General features: G+C 41.7%; 2 protein-coding genes across 2 annotated transcripts in view; both read right to left on the bottom strand.

Annotated features, from left to right (window-relative positions):
- Positions 1-12,654, bottom strand: part of SCFD2 (sec1 family domain containing 2) — a 378,807-nt gene extending 366,153 nt beyond the window's left edge. Inside the window, exons 1-2 of the mRNA XM_075259676.1 lie at positions 11,824-12,654; positions 6,827-6,995 (exon numbers count right to left, since the gene is read on the bottom strand). Coding sequence (XP_075115777.1) covers positions 6,827-6,995; positions 11,824-12,610 — 956 coding nt within the window. The 5' untranslated portion in view covers positions 12,611-12,654. The remainder of the gene's footprint in view (positions 1-6,826; positions 6,996-11,823) is intronic.
- LNX1 (ligand of numb-protein X 1) overlaps positions 1-14,336 on the bottom strand; it is a 303,671-nt gene that overhangs the window by 68,265 nt on the left and 221,070 nt on the right. The gene's annotated exons all lie outside the window — the stretch shown is intronic.

Genomic DNA, 14,336 nt, shown 5'->3' with positions numbered 1-14,336 from the left:
TTTTTTGTGGTAAAATTAGGGGCCTCGGCTTATATTCGGGTCAGCTTATACTCGAGTATATACGGTACGTTTGTAAGAGATTGTTGACTGCAACACATGACTCTTCAATGCACTCAAAGACATCTTTCCCAGTTCATATACTTTGACAGGGGGCTCATAATTCACTGAGAGAAGCTTCAATGAACTGCTCACCATCACTCGCCATTCTGACCTAGATGTTAGGAGGTCTCTTTGGGATCCAATGACTGTCAGGTTTGAGTATGGAGGCCTTGAATGAACAGCGTATGGCGGTAGAGGTCAACGCCTGTCTGCTTTATATTCCATAGTATAGTATGGCTGATCTTTAGATACCAGTTAAATCAGAAAATAGATTAGTTCAGAAACAGAAATAGTTGTCATGTTTTTCTCAACAAATGACATTTTTTTGTCTGATCAAAAACCACTTATTCAAATTAGAATTTTTTTTTTTATTTAGCACTCATTCAAAAAGCAGGAGTACCATGGATTTGCAAATATATATATATATATATATATATATATATATATATATATATATATATATATATATATTATATATATATATAATGGGACTTCCTTCCTGTCTCTGCAATGTACAGGTCACCTGTATATTGCACAACAAGGATTTTTAGTTGCAGTCATGTCACCTAAGATATACTGTATCCTAAAGAATGCTAAGTAAGGTGCATGACAGCTCAAAATACCAGATAAACATAGAAAAAGAGATTGTTCTAGGAATGTCCAGGATGACATGAAGTGTAAATAAAACTGACACTTCTACACTGTCTACCAATAAGTATTTGGACACCCATGCAAATGAACATATCTGCGGTCATGATGTACGTCACGCCTTCTGCCGTTAACTAGGAAACAGCATTGACATTAGTCGCATGCAAGATACCACAAACTGCAGAGTTGTCCGATTTCGACGGTGATTGTCGGAATGTGCCCCGAGTTGGCAGACCGCCGAAACTGGGAGATAGAGACCGACGAGTGCTGGCCAGAGAAACCGCACCCAACCGATGGCTCACATACACCAGGAGTGTCACCAGGCATCCGGGAGTATTGTATAGATCAATCCCATCTGTAAGGAAGCATCTGCTGGGGTCTACCAACTATTGTATATGAAGAAATGTTTTTCTATTCTACCACAGGTGTCCAAATACTTATTGGTGGACAGTGTATGGACATCTAACCCCAAATACTGGAAAGGACAATGAGGTAGATTAGTACTAAAGCAACATGCAAATGGTACACCAGTATCTATCCCCATACAGCGTATGGCAGAATTAACTACAGTGTACTTTGTATTGTTTTTCACCACTCAAGTAGTAAAGTGCTCAGTGCGACTCTGAAGCCTACTGAGAGTGGCATTGATATACTGATAAAGCAGATTGGTCAATTGGCATGAGCCTCATGGGGTTGTTTTTGCCTTCCCCTGGATCAGCACTGTAGGGATTGTACGGTTATAGGTTGGACTTGATGGACTCATGTCTTTATCCAACCTCATCAACTATGTAACTATGGTAACCCATGTAAAGACAAAATGCTATGGAGATAGTATTAGCTGCTCTCTTAAATGCCAAAACGGTACAAAAGACATTGGGGGGAATGTAATACCTTTCTTATGCCAGTCTTAATCCATCTCCCTGCTGGTGCTAATGGCACAAAAATTATCAAAAGGTTCCAATAATTCTTTAGTATGGCAGGAGGTCCTGTGTGCCTGAACTCAAACTCATGCCAGGTCAGGGACTGGTGCAGATTTCTGGTATAAAACTCTCATCAGTTTTATGATGTACGTTTTAGAAAACCTGACAAAATTGGATGTATCTGGCTCGTGCCTTAAAAAGTCTCATCTACAGGTGCAGAAGAGTTAACTCAAACTTCTCAATTTGGTAGCAGAAAAGGAAATGGAAGATCCAGCACCCAGAACTCACGTGGAAAGTAGTAAATTAAAACTTCACTTTTATTTTTTCATTAAAAATTCGGACATATTGAAGTATTATAGTCCATGTGCAGAGGTGGTACTGTCTAAACGCCAACACGTTTCAGTGCCGTGGCACCTTAATCATGGCATGTTCGTAACCTCATGATACAGACTTATATACTAAAAAAACAAACATATGCATATGTACAAAAGGGTTAAAAACAAGGAAGTACCTCCCTACTGCATCACAGCGGAAGTAGTCACCATTACACGTAAGATGAATGCTAAATAAATAAAGATAAAATATATACTAGCATTTCCATGTTAACTATTAGTTTAACATTTTTCTTCATTTTTCCAAAATACAGATGTCACTGGAGACAATAATCGCTACGTGTGAACATATATTTTGTGTACCGCTGTAACAGAGAGAAGTCAAAGCATTTTATACCATCACGTATATCTTCAAAAAGAGGGCAATATTAAAGAGTGTGAAGTAATAAAAATATGTTGACAATAAAAAGTATTATTTTAGAGCAATAAAGAAACTTTATATTAAACCATGTTTAATCGTGTTGGCTCCTAAGATATCTGAGATTATGTTAATGTAATAATTGGATGTTAAATAAACTATTTTTATTAGTGTTTGTTGGATGATCTATGAAATAGGCAGATATACAATCAAAAATAGTACGAGGAAATCATCATATACTTTTGGAAAACTTTGCACCAATCAAAAGAGACGGACCAATGCAGGCTCCGCCCCTATTACATATTGCAGTGGACCTGAAGGAAGACAGGAGGTCTTAACACAGTGTGTTTGTGTAACCTATTTTGTGTGGACCTATTCTTCTCACTGTAATGCATATGAAACCTTGCAGCCAATGAAAAGGCTGCCTACTATTTGAGTGACATGGGAAGGACACTCCTACTAAGGCTAAAAATAGTGAACATATCTATCGGACCTGAAGGAGAACTCATTCAGTCCAGTGCTAAAGTAGGTCACGTGATTGTCAAATAGCCTATCACAGAGTAGCCTACTTTTCTCCATTATATGTATATGGAATGTCTGTAGCCAATCACAGAGGTGCCTATTCCCTATGAGTTTTATTATGGAAGGCTGCCAGGCTGTGAAAATTCTCGTGTATAAATCTATTCATCCCATTATGTTGTATATGGGTACTGTCAGCCAATGAGGAGGCTGGCTACTATTTGAGTGACATGAGGAAGATACTCCCACTGTGACTGAGAATGTTAATCATATCTATCGGACCTGAAAGAGAACCTGTTTAATACAGTGTTGAGATAGGTCACGTGTCTGTTATAGAGCCAATCAGAGAGTAGCCTACTTGTCTCTATGATCTCTATAGGGATGTCTATGGCCAATCACGGAATAGCCTACTTTTCTCTATAATACATATGAAGATGTCTGTAGCCAATCACCTGGGTGCCTATTTCCTATGGATTTTATTATGGGAGGCTGCCAAGTTACTTTCCTGGAGATCACATGATGTTGTGTAGCCAATCATAGAGACGCCTACCTTTATCAATAGTGTATATGGGATTAAAGTGACCAATCAGAGGATTGCCTATCCCCTATGGGTATTTCTGCAAAAAATATATATATCCACCATTGAAATGCCAGGCAGTCACATATTGCAACATAATAGTCTACTGTGTTTATAGTTCGATTAGGTGAAAAACCCTCATTCATAGTTTGGATAACATTACAATGAGTTGAAAAAATGTGTTACAAAAACCATCTTTAAAAATAAGATAAATCCGTCCTCTTATTCATTCCTGATGGGTGCCTAGTATTTAGAGCATGTATCCAGTAAGCCTCTCTTCTGTAAAGTTTATGCTGCCAGTTGCCACCACGTTGTGGTCTGGCAACAGCTTCTATGGCGTGGAAGCGGAAATTACCAACATTGCCTCTATGCATTTCACAAAAATGTCTAGATGCTGCTGACTTATTGAGCATATTTATGTTGGTACTACCTCTAATATGCTCTGCTATTCTGGATTTCAGGAGGCGAGATGTACAACCCACATATTGTAGTTTACAAGCATCACAGATAATAGTGTAAATGACATGGTCTGAATCACAGTTTAAATGTGTGTTGATAAAATATCTATTATTCTGTGAAGAATCAGTGAAAGAGTTAGTTTTATGTACATGTTTACTAACAGTATATCTGTTCCCCCCACATCTGAAAAAACCTTTGTTTAGGGAGGATGTTGTGACACCTTTTGCTCTACTCAAAAAAAGACTAGGTGACAACCTATTGCCGAGGGTTTTTCCCCTTCTGGCCACGTATCTGCAGCCATCTTTAAGAATGTGACCCAGAACTTCATCCTGTTTCAAGATGGCTAGATTATTGTTGATGATTTTTACAATGTTTTTATAATCAAGGCTGTATGGAGTGGAAAAATATATTGCAGTATTATCCTGTGAGGTTCTGGGTATATGACTGAGAAGATCTGTTCTCGTTTTAGATGTAACCCTATTTTTGGCACGATCTAAATGCCATTTTGAATACCCCCTGGCATAAAGTCTTTTTGTGATCACGTTGCTTTGTAATCATCTTCTTGGGAGCAAATTCTTTTAGCCCTGGTAAGCTCGCCAACTGGGACAGATTTTATCGTGTGTTGGGGGTGGTAGCTTTTAGCATGTAAAGTAGTGTTGCCGCTTTGAGGTTTACGGTATAATTTGGTTTCCACCATTCCCTTCACATTGTTGCCAGTGAGTGTGATATCCAGGAAATCCACTGTGACAGGACTCAGTTGTGATGTAAACTTGAGATTGTGATTATTGCTGCTGATGTGGTCAGTGAAGGCGGTAGCTGTCTTCTCTTCCCCTGACCACACCAGCAGCATGTCATCAATATATCTTGCATAGAAAACAATATTATCCAAAAAAGGATTATTGGGAGTGAAGATGGTATGTTCTTCCCACCAGGCCATGGTTATATTGGCCAGCGAAGGGGAAAATTTCACCCCCATGGGAACCCCGCATGTCTGAAGATAAAATATATTGTCGAACATGAAGTAGTTATGAGTTAAGAGATATTGTGTAACCTCCAGAACATATTCGATAAAATCTTCAGTGTATTGCGAATGGTTATACAAGTTATGAGATAATGCATCAAGAGCTATAGCGTGAGGTATGCTGGAGTATAGTGAGACTACATCGCATGTGAGCCATTGGTATTGTGGTTGCCATTTGAAGTGTTGAAATATGTCTAGAAGGTCTTTTGTATCCCTGATAAATCCTGGTACCCTGGTGGCTAGTGGTTGTAATATGTCATCGATCCAGGAGCATATTGGTTCGTTAAGGGACCCTATCCCCGCTATAATGGGTCTTAGAGGTGGGGGAAAAACATTTTTGTGGATTTTAGGCAGTCCATGAAAGATAGGAGTAGTCGGGTACTGTACATGAAGATATTCTGCCTCTCTTTCTGTTAAGAATCCCTGATTGACACCCGATCTAATAAGATCGTAAAGTATTGCTGAAAAAGCTATTGCTACGGCTCCAGCCGGAGGGAGCCTTCTATCTGTGCATCCAAGAGGACTCTTTATGAAAACACCGCAATCTGGGAACTGTAAGTTTACGATTTTTCCTACAATTTTGATATTGTCGTTCTACCCAGCTAGGGGCTGAATGCATACCATTTTTTGTTCTCAATTTGGTAAACCTGATACAGTGCAATACCTTGTCACAGAAGACAACAAAACATGGGGCAACATGGTGGCTCAGTGGTTAGCACTGTAGCCTTGCAGCGCTTGAGTCCAGGGTTCCAAATCCCCCCAGGAGCAACATCTACAAGGAGTTTGTATGTTCTCCCCGTGTTTGTGTGTATTTCCCTCATTCTACAAAGACATACTTAAAATAAATAAAAAAAGATGACAACAAAGAAAAACATTTTTCTATTACTCTTCACTGTTTTTTGTCTTCTACGATAGGATATCCCACTGCAGCAGTTCAACCAATTGCAGAAGTTTGGATGAACTCTGCTCCATCTGTAGCTGATGCACACTATCAAAGAATACAACACACAATACGACATACGACATATATGGGCTTTTTTTTTTTTTTCTTTTGTATTCTTCATTTAGTGTTGAAGAAGTTACAAGTAGAAGGTATACGCCTGAAGGGAACATCATAGCATGACAAAAAGAGCATAAACAACATATTAAAAGATTAACAAGGACTATAAGAAGAGCTAGAAAGGAAAGGGAAGGTAGAAAAGGAGGAAATCAGAGCTATGTGCCTAGGATTTAAGATAACACATTGCCTGCCATTTAGACAGCAGGTAGAGTGGAGCGAGAACCTAGGCAGGCTGGGACATGGACACCTTGCCCCATCAGATTTACCATAAGGGCGAGTTCACACGGAATTAACACGCTCACATTCTGGCACGTATACACGTGTCATTATGTGAGCGCTCAAAACAGATCCCATTCATTTCAATGGGTCGCGAACGGCGTATAACGCACGTAATTTTGCGGCTGCAAAATTACACGCGCAAAATTACGCGCGTTATGAATGGGATCTGTTTTGAGCACTCACATTCTGACACGTGTAGTGTATACGTGTCAGAATGCGAGCGTGTTAACTCCGTGTGAACTGGCCCTAACTCACTGACTGACAGCCTGCTTTGTGAGAGAGTAGGGAGGAGTCCGGAGGAGAGTTCATGTCACAAATACATCAGATTGTTGGCCTCAGTTAGCCATATGGCATGATCTTTTTTCGTCCCATTTTGGCTAATAGGAAAATCAGACCTCTCTTCATATTGCACTGCCTTACAAAACGTGGCATTATCTGATAATAGATTTAAAATAAATCTTCCCAAAGCATCTCGGTATAGTATTGTAACTTACTGTGGCTGTGACAGGCACCCTGGTGCTATTATCCCCTCATTGTCAGCATCAATTCGCAAGTCTGTGAGTTCATCCATGTTGATCATTACATCATTATTCTGTCCAGGAATAGAAGGAAGAACTGAAAGGATTTTCTCCACAAGACTGTCCCCATGATGTCCAACAGCTCCTAGAATAATAGAAAGTAAAGAAGTGAATCAACTGATCTTAGACGGAAATGAGAGGTCACTATATGCAGCACTGTAATGTTCACTAGGTAAAAATAACATACAGAGCTTTTATCAGGAAAAATAAATGCAAAATCTGTTAACGTGAATAAGAAATATATATTCCAATATTTAGAAGCATTTCTTTTAGACTATTAGCCTATAACTGTGGTTTTACACAGCCACAATATGGCCACATTTCAGCATTCATATTACAGACATAAAACAGTGAAACCTGAACCCAGAATTTCAAGATTTGGCCATATTACAGCCAGCTCAAAATGGCCAAGGCTACAGTCAACACGAAATAGCAGCAATATGATAAACCCAAGACCTCATGGTTGCAAGACAACAATGCTAACCACTGAGCCAGGCCATATGGGTAGTGGCCAGTGTGATACTGTGCACTTATACATGCTGATGCATTAAGATATAGCTGTGAGAATTAACATTAGCCGTTCACTCAAAGCCTATAAAATGCAGAACTCATACAGATGGAAGTATACTGGGAATTGGGCCTCCGCTGTGTAGTGTGATGTAAAGAATAGCACTAATACTCATTACTAGAATCATTGTGGTTGCCGTGTAATGTGGCCTCTAATCCTCGTACACCTTCATTTTCATCCAGTTTCTTTCAATGTAAGATACCAAGGTCCAGACAACAAGAGACGGATGAACTGACTATAATGGGATCACAAGTAATTCTGCCCACGAGAACGTCTAACATTTGCAGACCAGGTTTTTGCTTCCACGTCATGTGACAAACATATCCACAGGGTACCATTATGCATATCAGGTCAGTATTCAAGAACATACTCTTTTTTCCCCTGTATGGAATAGTTTATTATAACACTACAATGGGGGAGACTGACATATGCCAGTGTAGAACTACAGTGAAATAATCATGTCATCTAAGGCTCCAGAAGCCGATCTCCAAACCAGACAGCGAACATGACGGGAACAGATCCTAAGATGGTAGTGAGATACCAGGTTTCCATAGTACTGCGAATAGTTAAGAAGGAGCTGTTGTAATGCAGAATACCGGGGGTCTACAAGTTTCTTTAGGCCCCATTCACACAGAGGAATCAGAAAATCTGGTCCACTCATCAGCTTTCCTCATTCCACAACCTAACTGTTCCATATTATATATAGTATAGGACAGCAGAGCTGTGGTGAGGCCAGGACTTGTAATTAGAGATGAGCGAGTACTGTTCGGATCAGCCGGTCCGAACAGCACGCTCTATAGAAATGAATGGATGCACCTGGTACTTCCGCTTTGACGGCGGCCGGCTGCTTAACCCCCCCGCGTGCCGGCTACGTCCATTCATTTCTATGCGAGCGTGCTGTTCAGATCGGCTGATCCGAACAGCACTCGCTCAATCTTTCTGGATACGTCTAATTGAAAAAACAGTTGTATTCCCTATGACTAAATGATTCTGGGTCATCCTTTATAATAACTCCGTGTTGTGCCATTTCTTTGCTGGTCTTCCTAGAAATGTATGAATAAATAGACACCTGGGTGCTATGGTGTCAGTGTGTACAGACACACCTACAAGGCAATTCCAAATTGTCAATTTATTCACAAATTTCTTAAAAGAATAAGAGTAATAGTACAATGTCCAACCTCCAATAACACTATCACTGCACTGCCATCTGTACAGTCTCCCCCTCTCCTTCTGTCTCTACCCCCTTCCCTCATAGATTGTAAGCCCTCGCGGGCAGGGCCCTCTACTCCACTGTGCCAGTCGGTCACTGTTAATATTATATCTACCTGTATATTCTGTGTATTGGATGTAACCCAAATGTAAAGCACCATGGAATTAATGGTGCTATATAAATAAATAAACAATCATAATAATAATAATAATAATAATAATAATAAAGTTATATGAAAAGCTGCTCTGGAATTATAATATTATGAGCAATACAAGTATTTACTGATACAGATCTGTCAGGAGAACTGATGGGTTCAGTTCATACAGTGGCAGGTCATAGCGTGAAATACAAGCATATGACCAATCTCTACCTCTTCTGTCAGGAGCCTATAGTGTTCTGTGATCACTGGTGATCTTAGTACACAGAGCCCGGACCGCAGGAACAGACAGGCCAGATTCATATCTGCGTTCGGGCCATTATGTTCCCCTCTCTGTGTTTTTTTGTGCGGAAACCACACAGACCCCATTATAATCTATGGGGTCCAAGGGTTTCCATAGGTAACCACTTTTTAATGCGGATTAGGTTTCTGTTCGGGGGGGGGAAGAAGTCACCAAGTGGACTCTGAACAGAAACCCATGTGCAGATGTGAACTGGGCCTAAGAGCCCGTGCACACGGAGTAAACGCGTGCTCATTTTTGCATAGTATACACGTTTAGAAATCAGACTCCCATTGACTTCGATGATTTTTTTTTTTTTTTTTACACGTGTAAAAAACACGCTTTTTTTTTTTTTGCACGTTTTTTTTTTGTCATTGAAGTCAATGGTCTGATTTTTTACACGTGTATTCTTTACACGTGTGTTGTGCAAAAATCACCGCGCGTTTACGTGTGCACAACCCTAAGGGGTTTGAGTGTACTGCTAGCTCTGTATCCAAACCAAAGTTTGTTCGGAGACAAAAGGACAAATCCAACACATGACATTAACAACTTTATTAAATAAAATATGGTGTACATGAAAAAGGCACATACTGCGTATGATAACAAAGCCAGTGTACACCCTTACTAATGTATTTCATGCGAGAAAGGAAAACACCATACATCAGGTCTCAGTGTACAGTAAACTGACAACAGACACAGGGTTGTATTTTTTTTTCATTTGTATATTTTTTGCTTACAGGGATTCTACCATTAAAACACATTTTTTTCTTGTTGACACGTTGGAATAGCCTTAAGAAAGGTTATTCTTCTCCGCGCCACCGTTCCGTAGAAATCCCGGTTTTCAACAGTATGCAAATGAGTTCTCTCGCAGCACTGGGGGCGTCCCCAATGCTGTGAGAGAACTCTCCAATGACGCCTCCATTTTCTTGAGGAACATCCTCTTCACACGTCTTCTTCCGGCACAGGCAGTCAAACTTGTAGGCCTCGGGCAGAGCCGACTGCGCATGCCCACGGCCACTTACACAGTAAGTAAGTGGCCATTTTGTTGTGTCCTGTGGGCATGCGCAGTTGGCTCTGCCCGAGGCCTAGAAGCTTGAACCCAGCTCCGGAAGAAGACGCACAGAGAGGCTGTTCCTGAAGAAGATGGAGGCGGCACTGAAAAGTTCCCTCGCAGCATTGGGGACACCCTCAGTGCTGCGAGAAAACTCATTTGCATACCGTTAAAAAATTTCTACAGAACAGCGGCGCGGAGAAGACATCTAAAGGTAGAAGAATAGCCTTTTTCTTAAGGCTATTCCTACGTGTCAACGAGAAAAAAAAAAGTGTTTTAATGGTAGCTATTTACCAATTAATGAGTCAATACAGCAGATTGTTATGTAATATCCTCTATGTATTTATGTTAGGCTGTGTTCTCATCCAGGTTGGAGGTTCTGTTAGGAGATTCAATCAAAATGCCAGACAGGTCAGAACAGCATTAGCAGACATTTTGTCTACTTGATAGACTCCATTATAGTCAGCACTGCCGTCATTTATGCTGTTGTGCTAATGTAACATAGCAGAAAAATGTAAAATGTCAGCACAGTTGTGAACAGTTTTGTCACATTAATACTGAGCTAAAATATATAGTTATTAAAGGACTTTTAGGGGATTAACATATGACAATGATCTTCTATATGGTCCAGGATTTTTTTGTCGTTGTTGTATTTATATAAACTTCACAAAGGTTTTCTCTCACAACTAATGTGAAAAAAACAAACTGTGGCATATTCCATTGCATGCCTTAAGGAGGACTGTACACCACTTCTCCCTCTTTGCTCCCTTCAATAAGCACCACCCTACAGATTCCAGTTCAGCCAAAGATCTATTGTCAGGTGGGTGGTCCCTGTCTTCTCCAGCATCGGACTGCTTCTCAGATAGTAGACAAGCACTGAAATTATAGTACAAATTGCTCAGCAACTGTATCAGTGGCACAGCACCCACTGAAGCATGCAAAGAAGTAAATTTAGTGTAGGCGATAAAAAGCTTTTAGGCTGAAGCCCCACATTGCGGAAACGCAACTTTTTTTGTTGCAGATTTTGTTGCATTTTTTTGAGCCAAAGCCCGGAGTGGATTGAACAGATAGTAGAAGTATAAGAGTTTTTAGATATTTCTCATTCCTTTTGTAGCCACTCCTAGGTTTGGCTAAAAAAAAACGCAGCAAAATCTGCAACAAAAAAGGCTGCATTTCTGCAATGTGGGGCCTCAGCCTTAAAGGATAAGGTCGCATGAAGAAAGCTGCAGCTAAAAAATGCTGTGGGGAAAAAAACACAGCAAAAAAACATCACTTTTTTCCCCAGCCTGAAGAGATTTTCTGTAAAATACTTTTAACTTAAAGATATTTTCCCTCAGACAAATTGACACTAAGGGAAAATATATCTCATGAAGCCATCATTTGACATATGGACTGCCCTGACATCTTGCTTCTGCTACTTCTGTTCACTCCCTGACTGATGGCTCTGGTGCTTGTAGCACAGCCACCCTATCTCATCCGAGCGCTCTCACTATGTATATTCCAAGTGTATACAGAACCAGCACAGCATGATGACATCACATTTCAGTATGCATTGTCATCTGTAAGTGATGGGCCTAGGTGCAAAGTCAGGCATGGGATCTTCAAGCTATGTCTCTGGTATATAATGTTGTAAGAAGGTCCTCATACCAGTCATGTCCAGTGTCCTGTCTATGAAGACCAGTGACGCCTTGCTCTGGGCAGTCTTCCTGCGATTTTTTGCCAGGGGGTAGTTGGCCAGTTCTCCCGCGATGATCCTGCTAAGGTACCCCACAGAGAAGCACTCCTCGCGTATTCCAATGCCTTCCATAATGTTATTGAGGCCAGACACCAGGGTCTTGATATGATTCTGCAGCTCCTGAGGGAGAGATGGGAAGTCGACATCCCCCAGCCCAGGAAACCTCTTCTTGTCTGGGCGGCTGCGGTTCAGGGCCTGGAGGTCTTGTCCAGGAAGGAGAGGGAAGAGGGCATGGAAAGCTGGGGCCAGCAGGAGACCAGCACTGATAGGGGCCAGCAGAATGGGGGCCCATAGCACCTCAGCGGTGTAGCCCATGTTCCCCATCCACTCACACAGCTTCTCCTCCAGCTGCTCATAGACAGTCCTGCCCTCGGCCTCCCCCGGGCTCACCGCAGTCACCACTATGCAGTACTGGAAGGAGCTCTGGCTCACCACGTCCCGGATCACGTCCAGGCAGCGGCCCCGCAATGGGCTGCTCACCACGAACACAGCTTTGGGCTGGCTGGGGCTCCCGGACTCGAAGCTGGAGAACTCCTTGACATTAAGCGCTCCAGCAGCCAAGAAGAGCTCAGCCCCGCCGCACCAGTGCAAGACCTCCGCACACGGCTCGTCCATGAACACGACGGCCCGCCGAGACTTAGCCAGCACCGGCTCCCATACTGTCTGACTGAAGGCTGCCAGCCCTGCTCCGCTCGCCATAGTGACAGCACGCCGCTACCACTGACAGCTGTCTACTGATGACGTGTCACCACAACACTGAGGGCGCTCAAAATACACGTCATCACCAACAATGTCACGTGGCGTCATCGTGTCAGGTACCGTAGTGAAGTAGTGTACAGGTTGCTAATAGCAACCAATCACATTGCTGCAATCATAACAGTTGGCTGAGATTGGTTATTGATGACAAGTAAACTTTATTCACGCGCCATCATTTCAAGATAACTTTATTTACACATTTCTGATTTTTTTGGGCAAATTTGGGAAAAAAATATTTTTTGTCATAATAATTCTGTAAAAATGTTTAGCCAATTTAATGTACTTATGTGAGCACAACAGACCCCAATGGTTTCACTGGGTCAAATTTAAATCAACATGACAGCATTTGTATTCCATCCAGGGGAGTCCGCAAGAGGACCCCCCTGAACGGAATATCGAACGCAACTGCAAGCGGTGTGCTAGTGAAAGCACATGGACCCCATAGACTATAATAGGGTCCGTGTGCTTGCCGCCAGATCTCTGCAGGGATCATGTAGACAGGAAAGTAGTTCTCAATCTACTTTCCTGTTCGCATGATTTGTGCGGGCAGCGTGTGGCAAGCACATGGACCCCATTATAGTCTATGTGGTCTGTGTGCTTTTACTGCACAGCGCTTGCAGTTGCGTTCGGTATTCCATTCGGGGGGGTCCTCGTGCAGACTCACCAAACAGAATACCGAACGCAGATGTGAATCAAGCATAAGGCTCACATCTGCGTTCGGCAAATCCATTCAAAATCAGTATTTGAAATCTTCAAAAACTGATTTTGAACAGTCCGGATTAAAATCCATTGATTTCAAAGTAATCCGCAAGTATCAGTTTGTGCCATTTCCGTCTGGTTTCTGATTTTTTTTGTGTGGAGAGAAAAGTAGAATTTGCAGGACTTTGTCTCTGTACTAAGGACCTCTTCACATCATCGTTCGGGTTTCTGTTCAGAGAGTCCACTTGAGGACCACCCAAACGTAAATTATACGCACAAAAAAGTGGTTACCTAAGGAAACCCCCATACACCATAGACTATAATGGGGTCCATGTGGTTTCTGTACAAAACGTGGAAAGAAAAGTGCTGCTTCACAGTTTTTTTTTTGACACACATTAACTAATCAGTCTAAAAAACTGATTCGTGTATCAGCTGTGTAATAGTTTGGTATCCTTTTTGTACCAAATCGTTTATCTCTTAAAACAGTTTGCAAGCGGACGGATACCAGGTGCAGATGTGAACCCAGCCTTTAGACGCTGTTCACTGTTCACCGTGCAGAAATAATAAGCTTTGAAGAAGGAACAATGCTGTTCTGAAACGCGTCGGCGTTTTTTTTGTTTTTTTTTTTGGGGGGGGGGGGGTTTCTTTCTCTTTGTTTTTTCATTCACATCATGTTTTGGTCATTTTTATGAATTCCATTAAATAAAAGTTAAATTTATCGGGGAGTTGCCAGACTACCCATTTTTTCTACAAGCTATGAAGGTAGCTAGAAGTCACAGTCACTACTCATCAAGCAGAGCTGAGGGGAATCATCAGTGCCAACAACACACTTATTATATGGCATCCCAGTGAGCTGCTGAGATACCGGAACAATCACGGGCACAGCTCAAGTAATGAGTTCAACAGCAGGCCAGCTTGACAGCTGCTGAAACGCTGGAGCAGGCGGATCATCAACGCCTACAACACGCTC

Source organism: Leptodactylus fuscus, chromosome 1 (genome assembly GCF_031893055.1).
Source record: "Leptodactylus fuscus isolate aLepFus1 chromosome 1, aLepFus1.hap2, whole genome shotgun sequence".
NCBI lineage: Eukaryota > Metazoa > Chordata > Amphibia > Anura > Leptodactylidae > Leptodactylus > Leptodactylus fuscus.
Note: the sequence above shows the minus strand (reverse complement) of the source record. Positions and strands in the feature narration are given on the sequence as shown.